Source organism: Semicossyphus pulcher, unplaced genomic scaffold, assembly GCF_022749685.1.
Source record: "Semicossyphus pulcher isolate SPU_LCO1_2020_fin unplaced genomic scaffold, fSemPul1.0.p SCAF_13, whole genome shotgun sequence".
Classification (NCBI taxonomy): Eukaryota; Metazoa; Chordata; class Actinopteri; order Labriformes; family Labridae; genus Semicossyphus; species Semicossyphus pulcher.
The window spans coordinates 28,950,622-28,973,383 of NW_027211637.1; the positions used below are offsets into that span (position 1 = coordinate 28,950,622).

At 44.7% G+C, this 22,762-nt stretch overlaps 3 protein-coding genes across 5 annotated transcripts in view; 2 read left to right on the plus strand and 1 right to left on the minus strand.

Annotated features, from left to right (window-relative positions):
- Nucleotides 1–12,542, plus strand: part of agap2 (ArfGAP with GTPase domain, ankyrin repeat and PH domain 2) — a 29,658-nt gene extending 17,116 nt beyond the window's left edge. Inside the window, exons 4-20 of one of the 3 annotated variants that reach the window (XM_069659467.1) lie at nucleotides 943–1,030; nucleotides 1,284–1,369; nucleotides 1,476–1,611; nucleotides 2,255–2,389; nucleotides 2,537–2,655; nucleotides 4,963–5,115; nucleotides 5,255–5,329; nucleotides 5,654–5,758; nucleotides 6,152–6,332; nucleotides 7,213–7,338; nucleotides 7,461–7,595; nucleotides 9,085–9,144; nucleotides 9,470–9,621; nucleotides 10,040–10,130; nucleotides 10,304–10,526; nucleotides 10,640–10,916; nucleotides 11,088–12,542. In XM_069659467.1, coding sequence (XP_069515568.1) covers nucleotides 943–1,030; nucleotides 1,284–1,369; nucleotides 1,476–1,611; nucleotides 2,255–2,389; nucleotides 2,537–2,655; nucleotides 4,963–5,115; nucleotides 5,255–5,329; nucleotides 5,654–5,758; nucleotides 6,152–6,332; nucleotides 7,213–7,338; nucleotides 7,461–7,595; nucleotides 9,085–9,144; nucleotides 9,470–9,621; nucleotides 10,040–10,130; nucleotides 10,304–10,526; nucleotides 10,640–10,916; nucleotides 11,088–11,288 — 2,343 coding nt within the window. In that variant the 3' untranslated portion in view covers nucleotides 11,289–12,542. The remainder of the gene's footprint in view (nucleotides 1–942; nucleotides 1,031–1,283; nucleotides 1,370–1,475; nucleotides 1,612–2,254; nucleotides 2,390–2,536; nucleotides 2,656–4,962; nucleotides 5,116–5,254; nucleotides 5,330–5,653; nucleotides 5,759–6,151; nucleotides 6,333–7,212; nucleotides 7,339–7,460; nucleotides 7,596–9,084; nucleotides 9,145–9,469; nucleotides 9,622–10,039; nucleotides 10,131–10,303; nucleotides 10,527–10,639; nucleotides 10,917–11,087) is intronic. The other 2 variants (XM_069659469.1, XM_069659468.1) reach the window with 2 other exon arrangements.
- Nucleotides 12,543–14,157: 1,615 nt separating this feature from the next.
- Nucleotides 14,158–18,158, plus strand: LOC138590191 (zinc finger and BTB domain-containing protein 39). The gene is made up of 4 exons (XM_069660777.1): nucleotides 14,158–14,228; nucleotides 14,874–16,178; nucleotides 16,265–16,624; nucleotides 16,790–18,158. The coding sequence occupies exons 2-4, from the start codon at nucleotides 14,910–14,912 to the stop codon at nucleotides 17,777–17,779; spliced, it is 2,619 nt and encodes an 872-aa protein (XP_069516878.1). The 5' UTR covers nucleotides 14,158–14,228; nucleotides 14,874–14,909; the 3' UTR covers nucleotides 17,780–18,158.
- A 1,083-nt stretch (nucleotides 18,159–19,241) lies between these two features.
- On the minus strand, nucleotides 19,242–21,256 carry gpr182 (G protein-coupled receptor 182). The gene has a single exon (XM_069660872.1). The coding sequence runs from the start codon at nucleotides 21,254–21,256 to the stop codon at nucleotides 20,165–20,167; it is 1,092 nt and encodes a 363-aa protein (XP_069516973.1). The 3' UTR covers nucleotides 19,242–20,164.
- Between the last annotated feature and the right edge of the window lie 1,506 nt (nucleotides 21,257–22,762).

A 22,762-nucleotide genomic window follows, 5' to 3' on the forward strand; every position in this document is an offset into this window, starting at 1 on the left:
TGGGTTACTTGCAGATGTTGTCAAAGCCAAGCACATAGTCAACTTGTTAAATATGAATCATTCCTACTGATTCAACTAAAAGTAAGTAGATTTAATTGACTCTACATTGGACAAATACACCATTAAAATGTACTTAAAAAGGCAGCAAGGCAGCTTTTTATGTAGTGCAATCTGTGCTTTACAAAGGCAAAGAAAAATATTAGAATATCCATTAGAAATAATACATGTCAGGGGACACTATATTAGGTACACCTGTACAGTTTCAATGCAACCCAATACAGCTGTTGTGACATAAAGTTTACTTCTATGATGCCTATAATTTTTTTTGCTGACGCCGTCATAAAGATGTTAAATGGGAAGGACAAAGATTGGAAACACTTCTCAAAACCTCTTCTTATACAACAGTACAGTTTACTATGACCTCAGTAATAAACAGACAAATCATCTTTTATATCTCAGAAATTCACGACCAACACTTAAAATTGTAACTGTCATAAAAATATTGCACAGGAAACCTAATAAAGTCGCCATTGGATGAATAATGACATGATTTTTTTCTCCGTTATAGGTACCTAAACGTGTATTGAAGTACATTCTGCTGAAAATAGTTTTATATTTGTAATATCTGTGAAAAATAAATGTATGACTTTACTTCAAACACATGTTGATGTTATATAAAATATAGGCTCTTATACATCCTCCACAGCTGAGAACACTATATGTCGATACATAGATAAAAAGAGAACAAGGCTTCTAAAGGCATGAGTTCAGATCTGCCGACAGACTAAACTGAAGAACAAAAAACATACTCGATGGAGGAACTAAATGTTTGTGTTTTAATTCAGCCTGAGGTTTATATTTGAAACGTTACCCTGTGACGCAGCGTGCACGCTCACCCAGAGTGAACTTCATGGTGTTGTATTTCCTTCCCTCTTCTCTCAGGGCATTCTGGGAAGTCTGAAAAGTGGCAAGTCAGCGCTGGTGAACAAATACATCACAGGCAGTTATGTTGCACTTGAGAAGCCGGATGGTAAGACACATGAGTACATCTTCAGTACAGCGTGTCCTTTAACAGCTTCAATGCTGGACAAAATTAGCTTTATTAAAAAAACCTCAGAGTCAATTTAAGATTGTTTGTTGTGCTTCCTAAACGTAATATTTAATCATTTTAATGAGAGAGTTTATTTTGTGCAGCCTGCTGTGTGATTTGGCTTCATCCTGTGTCTGTCATGCTGCCGCCAGCTGCTGAATAACTTGTCTGTCATTGTCTCTGCCCTTGTCAGGCGGCCGGTATAAAAAGGAAGTGCTGGTGGACGGACAGAGTCATCTATTACTGATCCGGGAGGAAGCCGGTCCTCCTGATGCACAGGTGCTGCTTTGTGTGTGAGAATAGAGAAAGTAATTAGTATGCAAAACTGAAATACCTGCAGACTTCCCCATCAATCATCCATCCTCCTCCTCCTCCTCCCCTTCAGTTCAGCAGCTGGGTTGACGCAGTGATCCTCGTCTTCAGTCTGGAGAACGAGGTCAGTTTCCAGGAGCTCTATCAGTTCTACGGCCAGCTGAACGCACACCGACCAGACATCCCTGTCATAGTGGTCGGCACCCAAGGTCAGTGCATTAAACACAGCCATGTAGATAAGAATAAACCATTCTGCAGGGGTGTAGACTTCGACACAACCTTTTGTTGAGTGTCTTACAGTTGCTCTGTGAAGCAGACAATCCAGACAGCAAGAGGCAGACAGGGTCATCAAGGCTGAGGTTAAATGCTTCACTTTAAATACATTTTTAAGGGAAAGAAAAAAGGGTTCCTGGTTCGAATCCCAGTACTGACGTAGTGGGCCTTTCTGTGTGGAGTTTGCATGTTCTCCCCTTGCATGCGTGGGTTCTCTTCAGGTACTCTGGCTTCCTCCCACGGTCCAAAGACATCAGCTCGTTAGGTTCATTGCTGACTCTAAAATAACATGTAGGTGTGAGGATGAAAGGTTGTCTGTCTCTGGTTGTCAGCTCTGTGATTGACTGGCGATCAGTTCAGGTGTAACCCCTCCTCTCACCCACTGACAGCTGGGATAGGCTCCAGCTCCCCAGTGACCCTGAACAGGATAAGCGTTATAGATGATGGATGGATGTTGAATATTTAACCCATTATGGTATCCTCCAATTGATTTAAAATGATTGTATTGTATTGACTATTGCCTCCTTGTTTGGTCATAATTTACAGTTTTCTTCTCACTGACTTTGTTTCTTTCTTCAGATAAAATCAGCAGCACCAACCCGCGTGTGATTGAGGATCAGAGAGCCCGACAGCTGTGCATCGATGTGCGTCACTCGCTGTTTTACGAGACCTGTGCCACCTACGGGTTCAACGTGGATCGAGTGTTTTCAGAGGGTGAGTTCGCAGCGATCGTATCTGTTTTATCAGGATGAGTGGCCTGATTCACCACCGGGGAAAACCTGCTGTTCAGTCACTGATGTTGTAAAGTGTGACACATATTACTGAATGTCAAACGAGTGAAACTGTTTGTTTGTTTTCCAGCCGCTCAGAAGATTGTGGCTCAGAAGAAGCAGGCGGCGCTGCAGGCCTGCAAGTCTCTTCCAAACTCTCCCAGTCACTCCGGAGGCTCCACGCCGGGATCGGCATCGTTCCCTGGACAGGTACCTCATCCCAACCCTCGCTTTTCCAGACACGTGGTCCATATCACACAGACACTTTTATATGACAGACGTTTGTATAGCCGAAACAAATCTAAAAGCAGTGCTTTGCAGTGATTCACACCCAGGCGTAATTCTCTCTGGCTCTGACGACCTTCATTTTAAGATATGCATTAAAATCACAGAGCTGAGCACGAATATATTCAGGTGTGAAACTTGTTATTGTTCCTCTGTTTGGGTAAACACAATCTCTTCCAGTCTAGACAGATATTACATAAGATCTGGTGAAAAAATAGGGCACAGATGAAAGTGTTGCAACGCTGCAAAGTTTAGGTAGTTTTTCACTTCTGCTGAGCGTTTTTATTTTCTGCTCACATCCAGGAGAATCTTTAATGCTTCTCGACACACTTTTTTTCTGCATATTTTACACAATGAATAAAAAAGACAAAATGATCTAGTTAAAAATTTACTCCACGCAGAAGAAAACGTGAATCTTTTTGAAAATATGACTGAGGTAGGATTGTCAGATTCAGTGTAAGCGCTCTGTGGGCACTTCTCTGTGTTCAGGGAGTTACATGCATTATAAAGTGAAACTCATCCATCACACAGGAATCTAATTTTCAACACCATCACAAAGACCGTGCATCACTTCCTCTGCATCCATCTCGGCTCCATGAGTATCACATTCTCGATGTTCATCGACGGCAGAAAAAATCATTAACTTTTTGTTGACCTACGTCACCAGTTTCTCATGGTCCTGTGTTTATGTCAGCCCTGGATTGTAAAACTCTCATACCTAATCTTTCTCTTTCAACCATGAACATGTTATTCCTGCCCAGGTGAAACCAAGAGTCGACTATGACTTGTTATATTTTCACTTCACTAAACCTAACCCGACACCACCCTTACAGTCTGGTTTCGTTCAGCTCCTGTCTAGGTTCGGAAAATATCTTTATCAGGGCTACAATAAGACATGGATGTGTTCTATCAACTTCTCGCTCTTTACAAAACGGTACACAATGACAAACAACCGGCTTCCATCAACAAGCACACAGAGGCAACCATTGCTTAAGTTAAGCAATAACAATAGCATTACTGGCTCCAGCAATCTTGTTTTATGGAGCCAGAAGTGATCATGTATAGACGAGAGGGTGATTAATCAACAAACGTATAAGCTCCTGTTTCTATGAAGCAGTTTCGTTTTTGTGCCAGTTGTGTGGGAACAAGTTGAGCTGTAAAGATATAAAAAATTAACCCCCTGTGCTGTTGTCATGAGGAGAGTAATGATCGATAGAGACCAAAACTGTCTCAAACATGTTTATCCTTCCAGTAAAGTCACATAACATAAGGGTCTATGGGGATTTACCAATGACTGTACAAAACGATGGACGACGCGTCCCTTCTGCTGTCATTGTACAAAAAGGAAGCCAAAATAGCCCCCATGACGGACGCTGCCATCTTGCAATGGGGATGTCATTTGGAGCCAGAGCTGCGCAGTAGAGATATTACCAAAAACCAACAGCAAAGATCCGGCACGTCGTCGTATTTAACAGCAGGACAGCTTCTTGTGTCGGTCTGAAGCAGATATTCACGTTTATGGAAAGTTCAATGACTGTAGTGTTAGTGTTAGTTACGTCTCCTCTCGCCGTTCCTCCTCTACTCTGCTACTCGGGAACAGAATGCTGCAGGAGCCCCATTTGTCAACAGAGCTGTCAATCATGAGGCCACACGCCCTTTTTACAGCATCAAATAACTAATTAAAAGTAAACTTGTGAGAAAAATTAACACTTGGACATAAATCAGCATGATAAGAACTAACTATAATGACAGAAGCCATGTTTGAGAAAAATGTATTTGACGTGTATTTTATAGTTTGTCTCATGTCCCATCTGTTAACATGGAGGAGGCGGGCTTTATGACCTATACTGCACTCAGTCAGCAGGGGGCGATAGAGAGGGTTTGGCTTCACTTTTAGGGAGCTGTCATGTCGGCCATCTTTTTATACAGTCTGTGGGATTGACTCGCTTTTGGAGCAAGCCTCAAGTGGCCTTTGAGGAACTGCAGTTTTTGGCGCTTCCTCATCCCCAGAGGTTGCAGCTTATAATCATTATCATTATATCATTAAGCAAAATAAAGAAACAATGTGTACAAATCTCATGAGAGTTTCTCTAATCCAGGGTTACCATCGAGCATTTTTATCCACCCATTCTCACTCTCTCCATCTCTTCCCTCACGCCTCCATTCCCATCTCCCCCTGCCTCCTGACCTCCTGACCCCGCTGTCCATCCACTTCACTCCACCTCCTCTCAGGCCAGTAATGGCCCGAATAGTGGCTACGCCTACTCCCTCCCCTCCACCCCTGTGGTCGGCCACAGAGAGCTGCGGGTCTCACAGGGAGAGGGGGTAGCCAGCGGCAGCTCACGCTCGCTGAAAAGCATCCCCCGACGGCCCTCCCTCTTCAAGGTCAGTTGTTGGCGGCTGCCAGTGTCTGACACCTTTTAGTTTCCCGTCATCTCTCACTATCATTTCACTCCATCCATGTCTGACTCCCTCTGCTGAAATACGCTGCCTTTTTCGAACACATTTGTCTGATTTGTTTCAGAACCGGGACTCCGATAAGAAGGCTGCTGATGCCAAAGGAGACCAGAGCAGCGCGCGGGGCGTTCCCATCAAACAGGTTTGGTTAAAACACAAACAGCACAAACAAAATAAATAAATGAAGTGGGTGTTTATGCTTCCGCAGCACAATAATATGTACCAACTCCCTCCTCAGCAACAATGTGGGAGCAAAACGTCTATTTATTTCATCTTACATAAGCAGCACGAAAAAAAATCATTTGTTTCATCCTTTCCAACCTTTCTCAAGGGTGTTCTATTAATACTGTGCCAGTGCTTTCAGCTATTGTTGTCGACCCACTCTTTACTCTTTGAAGAGCTCGTCTCTGTTGTGTCGACGCTAAATTTAGCCAGATTTGTGTTTGACCTTGGTTGTTTTTGACAGAGCATCCTGTGGAAGAGAAGTGGGAGCTCTCTGAATAAGGAGTGGAAGAAGAAATACGTCACCCTGTCCAACAATGGCACGCTGTCCTACCACTCCAGCTCCAGTGTAAGAGAACACCCCGAGCCGATCAATACGGCCGTAAAACACAGAGGAGATTTAGCACACGGAGATGATATCTGCAGCTTTTTATATTTAACTGCAGCTTCAATGGTTTTCAGACCACATCTTTCTTAAGCGGCACTATTATTGCTTTGAAAATTTTGCTTACTATTGATTTGTTCTGTGATTTAGCTTCTGAGTTTCCTGCATCTCGAAAGGGAACTTGTTCATCCAGCAAAAAAACTTAGCTTAAAAGACATTAAAAGGAGTCTTTGTGACATTTGATCGTTACCTGTACCCCTCTATTTATAATTTGTAAGAGGAAGAATTACTTCTTCTTTCCAAAGTTACAAGGTCTTGATTGTCTACATTCTTTTTGAGTTATATTTTCTATTTCAGGACTACACACAGAATATCCACGGGAAGGACATCGACCTGCTGCGTGTGACAGTTAAAGTTCCTGGGAAGCGTCCTCCGAGAGCCGTCGCTCCCGCCGTTCCTTCACCCGTCCCCACGGGTTCTGCACCCGGAGTCAACGGGCTGAGCAAGGAGCCGACAGCTGCTGATAGCACCAGTACAGGTACGCTATGTAAACAAAGCATTGTAAACGACAGGGAGTTTTATTTAAAGGATAATTCCCCAGTAGTCTGTACTTTTCTTTACATCAAAAAGTCCCATGGAAAGACGAGAGCAGACATCATGTTTGTCCGTCTCTTAATACTTTCTCACTTCCCTTATGTTAGCCCACAGCTAATCGGTTCCTACTGAAGACATAAGTCTTTGAAAGCACAAACAATTCAGTGGTACTTGAACACGGCTACTTCCTTCATTGCACTTTTTTCCCACTACATATTGGTTCATTGGTGATTCTAAAATTGCCCGTAGGTGTGAGTGTGAGCGTGAAAGGTCGTGTGTGTCAGCCCTGTGATTGACTGGCGATCGGTCCAGGTGTAACCCCGCCTCTCGCCCAACGATAGCTGGGACAGACTCCAGCCTCCAGCGACCATGAACAGGATAAGCGGTATAGATAATGGATGGATGGGGACAAATACAATGTAGCATGCAAACCCATGCTACACGCCACAGCATTTCTAGCCTAAGCTGATTTCCCGTCCCTGGATGTGCCCGACAAATACAATCAAACTCAACAACAAACACACAAGAGACACAAAACACAGAACAACTATAAAAACATTGGTTTTGAAGTTAAAAGTCTGGACACAGTTTGACTTCTGCTGGTGAAGTTGACCCTGATCAGAAACTGCTGTTTGTCCAGATTATCATAGTCAAATGTTCCTCTTCGTTAATGCTCTCTTTACTTCAGTTTGTTTGTCCAACCGCTGAGTCTGACGTTTTAATGTTGCAGGGGAAGTTAACAAACAACAGATGAATTCATATCTGCCCATCACATAAATATGACATACCGTGTTCAAAATTGTCACTTCCTCTCTCGCTGTCAGTTCCTCAGTTGTGTCCAGCGACCCTCTCTGTGGTGGACGACCGGTCTGGCGGTTTGTCACCTCAAGGAGGAGACAGAGGACTCCAACGCTGCCCCTCGTCACTGTCCACCAAAGCACAAAGTGTTGGTACGTACAGCATGAAATAAAAACATCCACTCTCAGACGCTATAGTTCTGAAACACTTTGTCTAAGACACCACACAACTCCGTCATACGTGTCTGATTCATTATTTTTGCCCCACATACCAGATGCCCTCGAAGGGGCAGCCAGTCCTTTTGCTGGAAAAGACCCGGGCCAGTCATCTCCCATGAGCGACAGGAAGAAGAACAGGAGGAAGAAGAGCATGAATCAGAAAGGAGACGCAGCCGTCGGGCAGGCCGAAGGTAACGCAGAGATTTGACTTCCAGTTTTGATGCATTCTTTGCATGAAAATACAACTGTGTCTGCTAGTGATGTCATAAAAATAGTCTCTTTATGTTGACTTTATATACATGACTTGAGTGACAAAAAGTGAGTTTTTATAACAAATAAATAGTAGATGATAAGTAGATGTTTTCATACTGTTTTTATCTTCCCTGTACTGATTTTATAACAAGAATCTCTCCAATACCCCTGTAATTTAAATATTACAGGTGTTTAGAACTAAACCTTTATGGCCTTCGAAAAAAACTGAGCACCTAAAAACAAGCTAAGCTAACGTTAGCTGCAGTTCAGCTCACGGCTCCTCCTGGCGTCCTCAAAGTGTCTCAAAATTATACATACATTAAACATGTATCAGAACTATTTCAGATCCTAGTATGGTGATTGGAACAGCTGTCTCAATTCAGGGGCTGTATCCTTCGAAGGACGCGCTCTACGTGACTCATTCGTAGCCTGCATAGAGCGCTAACGATGCCGACCAACTGCACGCGACCAATTCACCTCACTGTCCCATCCTCGCTGTTCTCTTACTGGTGGGAATTGAGAAGTCTTTTCAATGAAACCAACACCCCCAACACTACATAGTATTTCACCGTTTTCTTTAAATGCATGATTATGAAATAATGAAGTGGTGCTTCGCTAGGAATCCCAGCATGCATTGAGCAGCGAATTAGCCGCTTGCAATACAAAATGAGAGGAGCCAAATTTTCAGCTGCCTCTGTTCGCTTTCAGTGGGCACGCACCGTAAGGCTGAACTGAAATGAGACTGTTTGTGTCTTGCTTCACAAAGCGCCACTCCTGTCGCCTAGCAACAGGTAGCTAGCTGGCTAACTAGCTATCATAACTAAGTTCACGTAACTTATTATTGTTATTATATATTGTATATATTGTTATTTTAAAGGCCCCTTCTCTTTTTGTATTATCATCGCTATTTATTCGACTGAATTGAAACAAAAAACTTTGACATTTAAAGTGTTTTCCTCTGCCGCTTGTGAGTCCGCCATCTTTTGAATTGGCGTGCCATGAATCTCAGGATACCTTGGGCTGCGAAGGATGCACCCGATAGATCCTTCGCGGCACGAGAAAAGGAGGACGCATTTGTGGGACGCATCTGAAGGAGCCTTCCAAATGAAACAGCCTTCGACGCGCCGCTGTGCCTCAATCGGCCTTCAAATACGTCCTTCGAAGGATACAGCCCCTGAATTGGGACACAGCTTGTATTATAATATGTCTTTAAGCTTTTTTGAAGAACTGCAGCTCTTGATTGTTTGTTATAATAAACAACTAGAAGCTGTATTCACAGAGTTTACACCCTCCTACTCAGTGGTTTTCTGCTTCTGTCTCCTCTGTTAGAATATGGATTAGTGAGCATCTTTCTCTGAATATTTCTTAACAGCTTTTTTCTTGTATTTCCTCTTTCTCCTTTTCCTGTGCTTATCTCTCGCTCTGCAGCCAAACGCAAAATGTGGAAATTAAAGAGCTTTGGTAGCTTGAGAAACATTAATAAGACAGGTAACAAGTGGAGGTGACGAAGCTGAATCTGCTCGTGCTCTGATTTATAACATCTGTCCTCTGTCTGTTCTCCTGCTTCATGTCTGTGCCTGACATCCTCAACTTCACCTGTTCGTTTCACTTGTTTTAGTGTAATAACCAAGATTTTTCTGTTCTCACCTTCCATCAAACTGCTGCTTTGAGATATTTGCATTTTGTTTTAATGCATCCATCCCTGACTCTAGATTCACAACGCCCATTTTGTTAATCCGTGATGAATACATTTTCTTTCTACACATGCAAATCTCACTTTGCTGACGTTGTTGCGCTTCTCTTTGACTTGCAGAGGAGGAGAACGCAGACTTTATCATCGTGTCGTTTACCGGGCAGATGTGGCACTTTGATGCCCAGAGTCAGGAGGACAGGGACTCTTGGGTGACGGCTATCGAGAGCCAGATCCTGGCCAGCCTGCAGTCCTGTGAGAGCGGCAGAAACAAGGTACACACATTTAAAAGGCCCTGAAACAGCTAGATTCTCTGTGATGATCCCACATGTTTGTCTTATTTCTCCATCTTTGTTTGTGTCTTTGCTTTTCTCAATGTCACAAATGTCTCCGCACAAAGTTAGACCAGCCACATTTGACGCCAGCACTGTCAATAATACCTGCACGCTCACACACTCATGATGAACCAGTTACACTTTCTAGAGGTGGCCAAGCCTCCGCAGCATTTCAACCCTGCAACATTTTTTAAATCAAAGTGTGATCAGAGCGTGCCAGAGCCTTCTCTGTGCCAAGACGTGTAGGAGGTTTTACTTTAATGCCAAACACACAAGTGAGATATTGCGGACTTTGATAGATGCTACCACTTCTTAACTGTTTAAATATGCGTTTGTGTGTTTGTGTGTATTTGTGCAGGCTCGGCGGAGCAGCCAGAGCGAGGCCGTAGCGTTGCAGGCGATCCGCAACGCCAAGGGCAACGGTCTGTGTGTGGACTGCGAAGCACCAAGTGAGTCCTGAAATGTCGGCATCTTCTCCCTCCAGCTGCAGATTTACTTTAGAGGATCATTCTGCTTGATTGCACCAACCACAGCCTGAAGTGGTGTCTGGGTTTACACGCTGTTTATTTCTACTGAATAATCTGTTTGTTCATGCCCCAGCCTCTCTTCTCTGTCCCTGCAGATCCCACCTGGGCCAGTCTCAACCTGGGTGCCCTGATCTGCATCGAGTGCTCAGGGATCCATCGAAACCTGGGGACTCACCTGTCTCGTGTCCGCTCTCTGGACCTGGACGACTGGCCCGGAGAGCTCACACAGGTGCTGGCTGCAATCGGAAACCACATGGCCAACAGCATCTGGGAGAGCCGCACCCAAGGCCGAACCAAACCCACGCCTAACGCAACCCGGTGGGTAGAACCAAACAGTCCAGTGATATAAAGTCCCTTGTAGTAATGAAATCAACACACTTAATGCCCCGTGTGTATGCTTGGCTGTATCTCCTGTGTGTCTGTTTTCCAAGTGAGGAGAGGGAGTCCTGGATTCGTGCTAAGTATGAGCAGCGGGCGTTTGTGTCGGCTCTTCAGCCGGCCTCGGGGCTGCAGCCTTCAGATGCTGGGATGCCCGTGTGGCTGCTCTCCGCGGTGACCGAGCGGGATCTGCCGAGACTGCTGCTGCTTCTCGCCCACAGCACCAAGGATCAGATCAACGCTCATCCAGCCGGCTCCAATTCACCTCGCAACGCCCTGCACGCTGCATGCCAGCTGGGAGACGTGGTCATGACCCAGCTGCTCGTCTGGGTGGGTTTCTCCTCTCTGCTCACATATTTTTACTGTTCATTTTGATTCTTCGTGCTCTTTTCTCTGTATGTTGTTAGCTGCTCATGTATAACAATAAACAGCTCCCAAGATCCCAGGCTACTTTGGGGTGTCATCATAGTCATTAATCATTCTTTCTCTCTGCCTCCACAGTATGGAATCGATGTGAAAGCGAAGGATGACCAGGGCCAGACCGCCATGAGGATGGCCAGAAAAACAGGGAGCAAAGGCTGCATTGATATTTTGCTCCAGCACGGCTGTCCCAACGAGACGTCCCCCACAACTGCCACGCCCGTCCTCTCCCGCCGGTCCAGCACCGCCAGCCTGGGCCGAACCAGCTCCAGGAAACGGTAGCGTGAATTGAAGATGCTGCGAGACACGGGAAGCGAGCTGGTGACGACTGGAGGATGATCATTGTTTAAAAACCTTTTACAGCGGACTATAAGAAACATGACAGGACTTTATCATAGGATTTAACACGTGTTTCTGAAGACTGAACAACATATCAAACAACTTAAAAGCAATATTCATTGAATTTGTTGATGACAGATATATTGCTGAAATGCTGTGTTGTTGTTGACCTCATTTTAAACGACTCAAGTAGAACTTTGTAGCTGTCTTCTGTAATTTTAGAGCAGACACTCGACCTGCTGCCGTTTCACTTCCTCCAGAAGAAGTGCAATAATCCAGCTATGATGACGAAAAGCAACAAGTTTAGAGCGAGCCGTGTCGGTGTGTGTAATAAATCCATCAAGAGGGTGCTGCTTTTACTCAATTTGTTGTGACTGGACCAAAACAGCGATTCTTTTCTTTGGCTTTATGAATAAAACCTACAATATGTCATGTTGTTACTTGTGTGTGCCTGTCGCAGCTGTATAAAGGTTGACATAAATGGATTTTCAGTGACAAATCAGCCGAGATAACTCTGCTTAGACTAGAAAAATGAATGGTGGACAATGAAATATGTCAGTGTTACTCTCACAGGTCAAAGATATGGCGTTTTAATATAATGTAAATGTAACTATACTACATACTCAATGTTCAACTCTGTAACTAAGACACAACTGAAAAATCAAAGACTCAATTTTTGTAAATGATTTCTACTGGTAGTTTTGAAAATATGTCGAGTTTGTTTTTTCATTGTCTCATAATTTCTTATTCTCCTACATGTCATAAAAGCATAAACCAGTGAACAGATGCTTTTACATACGTAAACATGTGGTTTAAAGTTTTCTTTGGGACGGCCAGACGACTGCAGAAAGACTATGACATTATTCATATTACTGTTGTGTAGGTCTATCCCATGAGTTTACAGTGAAGTATGAAGAGTTACAGGTGTCGACGTTACTTTTGACACTTTGTGGGTCATGTGAATCCCTCATGAGCTAAAAGAAATGGTTACTGGAACAAAATAAACTTTTTTTAATTAGCATTAAATGATCATTTGTAGTGTTTTATTTTGTCCTTGTGTCTGGTCTCGTCTGCATCAGAGCACTGTTGTTTTACAGCATGTTTTTAGCCATACTAGCTGTGTAGCGCTAGAGATTAGACTGAAATATCTTAACAACTACAGGACAGAAGGTCATCAACTTTTGCAAAGACATTCATTGTTTCCCACATCTAGCGTCACCATCAGGTTAACGCTGTATTGTCCAATACTTAATGATTAAATCAAATAATATCATTAGCCTCAGCTGTGCTTTGCAGTTATTATTAATATTGTTAGCATGCTAACATGGTGATACCTGCTTAACAGGAGGTTGAATATGATAACCAGCATGTATGTTAGTGTACTGGTGTTAACATTTAGCTCTCAGCACATATAGCACTGCTACAAAGTGTCACGGTTTTGGTTAAACCAAAAAGGTGAGGACCCAGAAGCAGACTTAGATAACGGATTTAATTAAATAAAAGGGAAAAATGCACAAACAAAATCTAACTCCAACAAAAGACAAAAAGGAAAATCAAAAGACACAGCAAAAAACTTACAAACAAAACCAGGAACAGGTAATCCAAGGGACACGAGGAAATCAGGGGAGGCACGAAGAATATCCAAAGTAGTATGAGGAACAAAATCACAGACATAGATCAAACTCCACAAGAAGGACGACAGTGAACAGGCAACGAGACAGGGGAGCACAAAGACTAAATAAACTTAGGAGGTGAGGCTAATCAGACACAGGTGAGACAATCAAGGGGCAGGTGAAATCAATCAGGACAGGGCACACAATCAAACAAGCGGGAAACACAAAGGCAGGAAGTGGACCAACATGAGAGACAAGGTGACAAAGTAAAACAGGAAATGATCGAACCAAAGAGACACAAGTGAAATACTTAACAAGACTAAATTGTGACCCGAACATGGAATACACTAAACTAAACAATGAGAGCTCATGACAGGGAGACAAAGTGACATGGTAAAAAAAGAAATAATAACTGAACACCGAAATACAAGACAAAACCAGAACTAAACTAGAAACTCATGACACAAAGCTGTTAGCATGGTTGCAGACTTCCTGTTTTTCAGTAAAAAATTATTAAATATATACATGATAATTCTCTATGCCTATAATTCTTTTTATTGTTTTAATTTTTTCATCATGCTGGAGAAAAATGAATAAAAACGTAATTATACTTAATATAAAATTTTACATTTTTATACTAGGCCTTCTTGTAGTTGTAGAAAAGTAACAGTCATCCTTTTAAAAAGCCTTAACACTTGTTAAAACCCACTTTCTCAGTTCTTGATTTTATTTAGCAATACAGGAAGTTTGATGTCAATTCTTTCCACCATACCCAATTAGTCAAAGCCTCACTTAGAGCATGCCATATTTTTACTTGGCCTAGATTAAATTATAGATTTTTTAAGTTTTTTTCTTCTTCCCTTCCCTATTTAGCATCTCAGTATTAATTGTATAATATGTTAATATAGCATAATATACAGGGTCCATTCCCTGCCAAGCCAGTACTTGTACTTTTAATGATCTAAATACATTTTGCTGATAATACTTGATATGTAGGATTTTAAAAGCAGGACTTTTTCATATAAGAGTATTTTTTATACTGCTAAATTGTCCTACAGCGTGCCGGCTGGCTTAGCACTTCCCCTGCAATGACTCATCCAGCCTGCAGGGGGCGACCTTCAGGCCACATTTGTTGACATACGTCACCAAAATGCGACGGACAATCAAAAGGGTTGTAATTATAACATTTATAATCCGTGGACGACCACCGGAGTTCCTTTGAAAGAGTAGAACAGAAGATTATTCGTCGCCTACAAACGTCTTTCAATGGGTAAGTCGTGATAATGAAGACAAAGATGCGAGTAGATTGAGAAGAAGCACATTTTTTTAACGAACAAATCTGTAAAATGTGTCTAAATTTAGCTGTTGCTGAACAGAGTTGACATCCGTTAGCTTTTTGTTAGACTGCTGCCACTAAAATGAAAATTCAGAGTGATTAAAAGGAAACAGCAACAACTAAAAAAGTGGAGAAAAAACTGGAGTAACACAACGGTTCGCTGGAAAAATATGTATGTATTGTTTTTGTTTGTGTGGGGCGGATGGAGGTCACACTGCTAAGAGTTTCATTTACTTATACTCTACTGTGATTCAACAAATTAATTACGTTAAGTGTTTTGTAACAAATACCTTAAGCTTTCTTCTTGTAAATACGTTCAATCAACTATACCATGAACGGCATGACGTTACCTGTTGTATTACCCATATCTGACATTTGATATACCATTAAAACAGATGAATTGATAAAGATAAAATAAAAGTAAAATTATTATTTGAATCCCTGCTGACTGATCATAAATTGTTTGGCCTGTACTTTACACTTTACACAGTCTAAAGTGTATTATCCTTAAAGAAAGTACTACACATAGTCCTCTTCTGTTCTACCCTAATGCTGGTCTTGTCTGCTCTGTTTCTGCAGTTGGACTGTAGCAGACCACAAGCTGTAGCAGCAGGGATGAGGATCCGGCTGCAGGGTCCCGGCCATGCTGCCAGCCTTCTCGCCGAGCTCAACCACTGCCGACAATCACGTCAGTACTGTGATGTGCTCCTACAAGTCGGCAACCGCACGTTTGCAGCGCACCGTGCGGTGCTCGCCTGTGCAGGGACGTACTTTCGCAACCTGTTTGCCCGAGCTCCGACCTCGTCCACCGCTGCCTTCTCTCTGGAGTTCATCTCCCCGGCCAATTTTGAAAAGGTACTGACGTTCGTGTACACCGGGGAGATCCTGACAGATCTAATCGATGTTGGGGTTCTGTATGAGCTGGCTGAGAGGCTGGGTGTGAGTGAACTAGTGAAGGCCTGTTATGCAACCTTCCCCGACCTGCAGGCTTCTGTGTCTGCAAACTGCAAAGCCGGCAGTTCTGGAGATCTGACCCTGGACTCCAACATGGTTGCTGCTGCAGCGTCCACAGTGACTGCTGTTGGAGCAGCTTCTGTATCTGCATCGTCTGTGTGTTCCTCTGCCGCCTCCTGCTCATCTATGTCTTCCTCAGCTGGTCTGTCTGCCGCTCCAACCCCCGCTGACGCTGCCTCACCTCTCTTCCAAGCAAACAGGACAGCCAGGTCCTGCCGTGATGCTCACACTGGGGTTCTTTCTCGGGACCTGAAGGCAGAGGACGTCCAGTCTCACATCGGCTACGGGCAGATGGCAGCAGATCATCAACTACCAGCAGGACACAGTCTTTTAACCAGCAACCAGAGTGATGGCACGCTGCCTCTGGGGCCTGCACTCCAGCTGAAGGTTGAGCAGGGGCTGGAGGAAGAGGGGGCAGAGGGCATATGTGAGGATGGTGTCAGGAACAGGCAGATGGCTTCAGAGCGCGCAGGAGGCTCTCTCGCTCAGAGCAGCGAAGCTGCACCATCTGACTCCTGCTCCTTCCCAGACTCCTCTGCTCAGCTTGGAGCTGAGGCCTGTGACCCAACGTCTTCCTCAGGAGAGCCTTCAGGCAGCATGCAGGTGGACGGAGGCGTGATGCAGGTCCAGAGGGATGGCAGGCTAATGTTTGGAGAAGTGGAGGAGGGAGAGAATGAGGAGGAGAGGGAGGCTCTGCAAGGGAATGGATCAATGGAAGGAACAGAGGAGGAGCAGTGGAGGCATCTTGCGGGTGAGATCATCGAGCTGAGCGACGATGAGACCTTCATGGAGGAAGGTGATGAGGAGGAGGAAGTTGAAGATGACCTTGTGTGTGTGGAAAATGGGGAAGAAGGGAACTCAAGCTTCCAGGTACTTTTTTTTTATTTCATCAGGACTAAAATATTTCCGTTAATTGTTCGTCCACATAACAGAAGGTTTTGTCTTTACTCCTTCAGATGACAGGAAACATGCTGTCCTGTAAATCCTGCGCAGTGCCCCTGCCGGCAGACCCGACTGCCATCAGACGACACGCTGAGACCCACCTGACGGAGTTGGGGCTCTGCAGAGTGTGTGGGGCCTCGTTTCCAGACCACGCTGCAGGTGTCACCCATTCCCTCTCCCACATTGGAGTGCAGCTCTTCACCTGCGACATGTGTCAACTGCAGTTCTGTAGCCAGAACAAACTGCTGCGCCACCACAGGCAGACAGCCTCCAGTTACACCATCCCACAGGGGGCACTGACCAACAGCAGCCAGGGTGTGAGCTCTGAGCTGCAGTGTGCAGTGTGCAGCAAAACCCTCAGCAAGGACTTCCAGGTCAGTCAATGTTTAACTGGATAAAAAAAACACAATTACAAAACCAGCTAAACTTTATTCATTAATCATTTTTCAAGTGTCAAAGTGCTTTACAATGAAATGTGAAGATAAACCAGTTCAGCACAAAACAGACCTTTAACCTGAAGTTTCCTTTTTCCTTCACAGACGGTCAGAGACCACCTGCTGAGCCACGTGTGTCGTCAGAGCCTGAGCTGTGCTGTGTGTCACCTCCCCCAGCTCTCCCTGTGCTCCCTGCTGTGGCACGCCCTCACCCACCTCTCTCTGCCTGTCTTCACCTGCCCTCACTGCGCCCGCTGCTTCGTAGAGCGGCCCCTGCTGGACAGACATATGACTGCACACGCTGAGGAAGCTGCAGCTAAAGAGAGGGAGCGGTCAGCGCTGAGGGCTTACAGAAGAGTCGGTGTGGATGGAGTCGGGGGAGGTGGTACGGCGGGGGCGGAGGAGCTGCATTGCTTCTTGTGCCCGCAGACTTTCCGCTCCTCCTCTGCGTTTCAATACCACCTCAACTTGCACACCAGCGACTCCCTGGGGAGCGGAGGAGGAGCTGGGGGGCAGGGCTGGCTGGGCAAACGTAAAGCTGAGCAGCCTCTGGAGTGCCCTCCATCTTCCTGCTCCTCCTCCTCTCCTGGGGAGGTCGGTGGCCTCAGTAAGATGAGCAACCTGGGTTTGGGGCTTGGGATGGGCTTCAGTATACCAGATAAGTTTTTTCAAGGATCATTACACCCCCTGGGGTCCTCTGGGGTCCTAACAAACGGGAGCTCAGGGCAGGATGGGGGAGCTGGAGTAGCAGGCGTCCGGGGGAAATGGTACCGCTGTCGCTACTGTGGTAAACGTTTCGCCCACTCCGGCGAGTTCACCTACCACCTCCGCATCCACACCGGGGAGAAGCCGTACCAGTGCAAAGTGTGTCTGCGCTTCTTCCGAGGCCGCTCCACCATGATCTGCCACCTGAAGACGCACGCCGGCGCCCTCATGTACCGCTGCACCGTCTGCGGCCTTTACTTCTCCACACTGAAGCTGGTGTCGTCCCACATGGAGCTCCACAAAGACCACCTGCCCCCCGACTTCAACATCGAGCAGACCTTCATGTACAATGATCACTCGAAAGAACCGCTGCACACTGTGGACGCCTGATTGGCTGCGTGGTGTCTCTCTCACTGTAACTTTTCCCTCCTTCTGTCTGGTTGTCGTGGACCACAAGCTGTTCTGCATATAGTAGAGTAGAGCTGATGATTGTTTTCACTGGGAGCTGAAACGATTAAACAATTAGTCGATCAAAATTAATCGCCAAGTACTCTGATAATCGAATTGTTTCGGTGATTTTCAAGCAAAATTATCAAACACCTGCCAGTTCCAGCTTCTTACATGTAAGAATTTGCTGCTTTCTGTCATTTTGGAACTGGAAAGTTTGGTGTTTGAACAAAATCAGCCAATCAGACAATTTGTGGGATTTCTTTTTTTGACATTTTCTAGACCTAAGAATAAAAAAAACAGACCCTGAGTCTAAAGTGAAATCTCTTTGTATCCCTCTAACTCTCCAAAACCCGAAGATATTCAGTTACAAATGTTCTTCACATTTGAGAACCAAGAAAAGGCTTCCCTTGTTAAATCACTCAAATCGATTATCAGAAATGACTCCCCTGCTGATCAGCTAATCGATTAATCACGTCAGCTCTCTAATAAACACGTTTTAGAATGTAGCAGACATATTACCTGTCGGATGCTGTTCACCGAGTCGACCTGTTGGAGGTTCGGTCTCTTTGGACGTAGGTGAAAAGAAGCCACATGGTGGCAGTGTATCCTGTCCTGTGTCAGTGAAAGAAGGGAGGCCTGTGTGTTGTTATATCTACTCCAACAAGTCTGTATGTTTAAAGCCTAAATAATATCAGGATTGAGTTCTTTGTCAGTAACTGATGATTACACTGTCCTTAAAGTAGCTCCTCACTGTAGCATAGAAATTATTTTCATATATTTGAAGTCACTATTTTCACTTACGTCTTTTACGCTTTGATTTTACATCCACGGATAAAACAACACCAGCCGCGTGACATGAAGGCACACGCTGCGCTCGCGTTAAAGCGCGTGTAGAAACGAGATATTGAAGTGCCCATCACATTTGTCTTACCTCATATTTATGACGACAGTGCATCTATTTATTATGTGTCTATTATCGTTTTTGCCTTTATACATTTCGTCTGTTTCTATGAATGTTTTTGCCTTTTTTGAAAAGAAAGCAAAATAAAAGCCTCGATGAAGACTGTTATCACCACTCACATGAGTTTCTAATGTTTCGTGACCTTTTACACCAAGAAAAAAAAACATCCATCATCAGAATTTCAGTGATGAACTTGCAGAAATCTGTGCAGTATTGTGACGTCCTGCTTCCAGGGGCTCGTGACCTTTTGCCCTTTTTAAAGCCCCGGTCTCTTCCTGCCATTGTGCCACCCGCGGGCTGACATCCCCTTTTCCTTTTTCTCTGGCTTCTTATCATTTAAACTTTGCCAGAACAGCAGAGCGTATCACTTAAACAAACACGTTTCTCTTTTCTTTGCTCTACTCTGCGATTTAAACAGAAACCAGCAGTGTTTGATGGAGTTTTATTGCATCTTAACAGCACGTGCAACCAACAGCATCATCCAGAAGCAGATAAATAAGCTTTATGGAATCAGAGCTTTGATTCATCTGTAAGATTTGTAATGAAATTTCACATTTGTAAGATGTTCACATGCTTATGAGGATCGCTCTTATCCGGCACATACATTTGTTTACACACATTCCTGGAGTGGCATCGCTGGTTCTTTGAAACGCTGCCACGAGTTCCTGCGGGAGCCGAGCAGCTTTTAAGAACAAACATCAGATACTTCCTGCCTCCCTCTGTGCAAAACTGTGATCAGATACATCATAGAAACAACAGGAAGTGGATTATTAGAGGAAGGTGTTGTTGAGCCCATCTGTTGCGCAACAAACGGCACAACGAGGCGAGAAGCAGAGTGAGGTGAACTTTGTCTGCCTCTGGTTTCAATCAATCAATCAAACAACTTTAATAATCCCACACAAGGCAAGGGGGATTAGTTTGGAACAGCTTGTGCATAAAAAAACAGAAAACTCAGCCACGTGCAGACAGCAAATAAATTATTCATAAGAGCTAAATTATGGAATACGATCTAAAGTTACTATTGATAATCAAGTAGACTGATAAATAAAGATAACACAATAAAAGGATCAGTCTTGATAAAAGGATGAAAAGTCTGTCAAAACCAACAGAGCGTTTAGATGCAGAGAGGACGGGTGATTTTGTATAGCATAAAAACATAATGTCGTCCTGATGGCAACAGAGAAAATTCACTTGCAAGAACCAGAAGAAGCCAAAATACTTGAAGCTTTCTGGAGGATCTGCTGGTTACAAAAAGTATTAGATGTCTTTGTTTCCTCCTTAAGATCTGTAATCTGAAGCACCAAGACTGGATTCAGTTCTGTCAGATCTCTCTCGCTCCTGAAGCTCAATCTTTAGTCCATTTCTTATGACGCGACATCAGACTGACTGGTGCTGGCGTTACTCAACTTGCGCTGTTTGCCTGCGCCTCCTCCTCCGCCGTCTCCGTTCGGAGCGTTGGTCCCCGCGCCCGCTTGGTTCAAAGTTTCCTCTCTGGGTAAGCAGCTCACCACGTTGTTGATGAGGTTGTTGCGGAAGCTTTTGCTGAGGAAGTTGTAGAGGATGGGGTTGGCGACGCAGTGGAAAAGAGACAAGCTTTGCACCACGCTGAAGGAGAAGTAGAGGACTTCTACTGTGTTGCAGCTGAAACGAAAGGGGTCAAGGTCGTCTATGATCATCAGGAACATGACCAGGTGGTACGGCAGCCAGCACATGATAAACACCAGGGAGTAAACGTGCACCAGCCACACGTCCCGCCGACCCTGCACATCTGGAGCTGTCTTAACGGCTCGAGCGATCAGCACGTTGCAGGTGATGATGACAGCGGCAGGACCCAGGAACTGGAAGAGCAGGCACAGGAAAGCCACAGAGACGAACCACTCTGTGAAGCTGTAGTCGGGCATCATGTAACACCCCGGCTCGTCCCACTCCAGAAGATCCACGTGGATGTTCTCCATCAGAGCCAGGAACAAGGAGAGCACCCACAGGCCTCCGCAGAGCACCCAGCGGCGGCGGCCCACCACGGGGAAGATGGCTGGAAACGTGGGTCTGGTGAGGGACAGGTAGCGCTCCAGGGTCATGAAGGCCAGGAAGAAGGAGCTGCTGTAGAAGTTGATCACGTAGATGAGGTTGGTGACCTTGCAGAGGAAGCGGCCCCACAGCCAAACCTTGTCCATGGTCACCTCCATCATGAAGAAGGGAAGGATCACAATCACCATCAGGTCCGACAGGCTCACGTTGATGATGCAGAAGAGGACCCCATTGGCTGAGTGGCGTCTGCGCCAGTTGACCCAGACGACCAGCGCGTTCTCCAGCAGCCCCACCATGAAGACGAAGAGGTAGAGCAGGAAGAGGGCGATGCGTCGGTAGTCCGAGTCGAGCTCGATGGTGCAGTCGTAGACAAACCATGGTGTGCCATTCAGGGAGAAGAATGAGTGGTTGTGCTCGTTGGCGCTCATGGTCTGGAGTGGAAAGCAGAGAGAAACAGTTTCATATCTGGACGGGGTTCAGGTTTACTTTGGGTTTAATCTGATTAAGTTTTTCAGACGTTGCGTAACAAAAGCACAGGAGGAGGGTGGCAGGCATGCTGGGCTGAAATGTTACCCAAATGATTTGAAGAGGTGTTTACGAAAAGCACAACAGGTTATTAAGAGCCATTTTACAACCTACAACATGCAGGTCACAAAGTATAAATGTCCGACTTGGAAGACATGTGAGAGCATGATTAGCCTTTCAAAATACACTTTGTTATTCATAACATATTAATTTAGCAGCTCGCTCTATAAGACTGATGCAGTCCAAAAATACATCAAAAATCGATGCAGCTGAACCAGAAATATCCTATTTTTCAGTCCACACATTCACACACAAAATGTGGCGCCTACATTACCCACAATGCAACTCTACAACTGTTAGTTTGGTCGGAGATTTGGGTGTTAGTAGCAAGTATGCTAATGTAGCCTAAAGCAGCTAGCCTTGGCGACAGAGGTCTTGTAAGCTCACTTCTTTTACAACACCTGCATTTTTTTTATTCAAACTGTTCAGCCCTGATGGACACTGACTCAAATGACATCACTCAAGGCAATTTATCAGACATCATGCCCACGCTCAGGGCTTTATAATCTTTTTATCGAATAAGCAGTAGGACTCCCCAAAACTGTGAACAGACTTTGATGTGCAAAATCAACAGAGTTCCTAATTTAAGGTGGAAACATCTGCAAACATACTAAACTGGACTCGTTCGTACCTTCTTGTTTTGATGAGCGCGGCGTAACTGAAGAGGGCAGGTCCCTCCCGAGGCCTTGCTGTCTTCTGGAGAGTTTACTATGTGAAGCCTGCAGACACAAGATCACTCCTTCCAGCTCTGATGTTGAGCGCTGTCTGAGCAATCAAGCAGCCAGAGGTTTGTATCCTCCCATTTCTCATTAACACACATACACACACACAAACGTACTCATACAGATCTAACAGGACATCCTCAGCGAGCAGAGGGAAGTGGCGTGGATGGCAAGGGACACCCACACAGCAAAAAGAGCAAAAAGAGAAGATAGAGAAGTTGGAAAAATAAAATGTGTTTGGGAAATGATGTTTCCTCAACATTTCTATTTAATACTCAAAAGAGGAGCTCAAACAAACAGTGACTGTTTCCATCCAAAATACTCATATCTGATGAATTGAACCCACTCTCCCTATGTTTCTTTTCTTCAGAAAGGTTGCTTCCAAATGCCTTTATTTAAACTTTAATTATTTGTAATATTTTCAGTTAAACAAAGAGCTGACCTGTGGAAAAAAACACAGAGGTAGAAAAGGGTAAAATCCCCAGTAAAGTTTATTACACGGAGACTCCCCAGTCCCTCCAGATGTTGTGCTCCCGCTTATTCACGCAAATTCAACCAATCGCCACAACTTTTCCGCACTTCCCCACATGAAGTCATTAAAATCACCAAACTTACTTCTTTAATATT

Bases quoted from the DNA above. Each gene is read 5' to 3' on its own strand.
- LOC138590191 (XM_069660777.1), top strand. From the start codon at position 14,910: ATGAGGATCCGGCTGCAGGGTCCCGGCCATGCTGCCAGCCTTCTCGCC. The intron at 16,179-16,264 runs GTACTTTTTTTT...TTACTCCTTCAG, and splicing joins AAGGGAACTCAAGCTTCCAG to ATGACAGGAAACATGCTGTC. The intron at 16,625-16,789 runs GTCAGTCAATGT...TTTCCTTCACAG, and splicing joins CCCTCAGCAAGGACTTCCAG to ACGGTCAGAGACCACCTGCT.
- gpr182 (XM_069660872.1), bottom strand. From the start codon at position 21,256: ATGAGCGCCAACGAGCACAACCACTCATTCTTCTCCCTGAATGGCACA.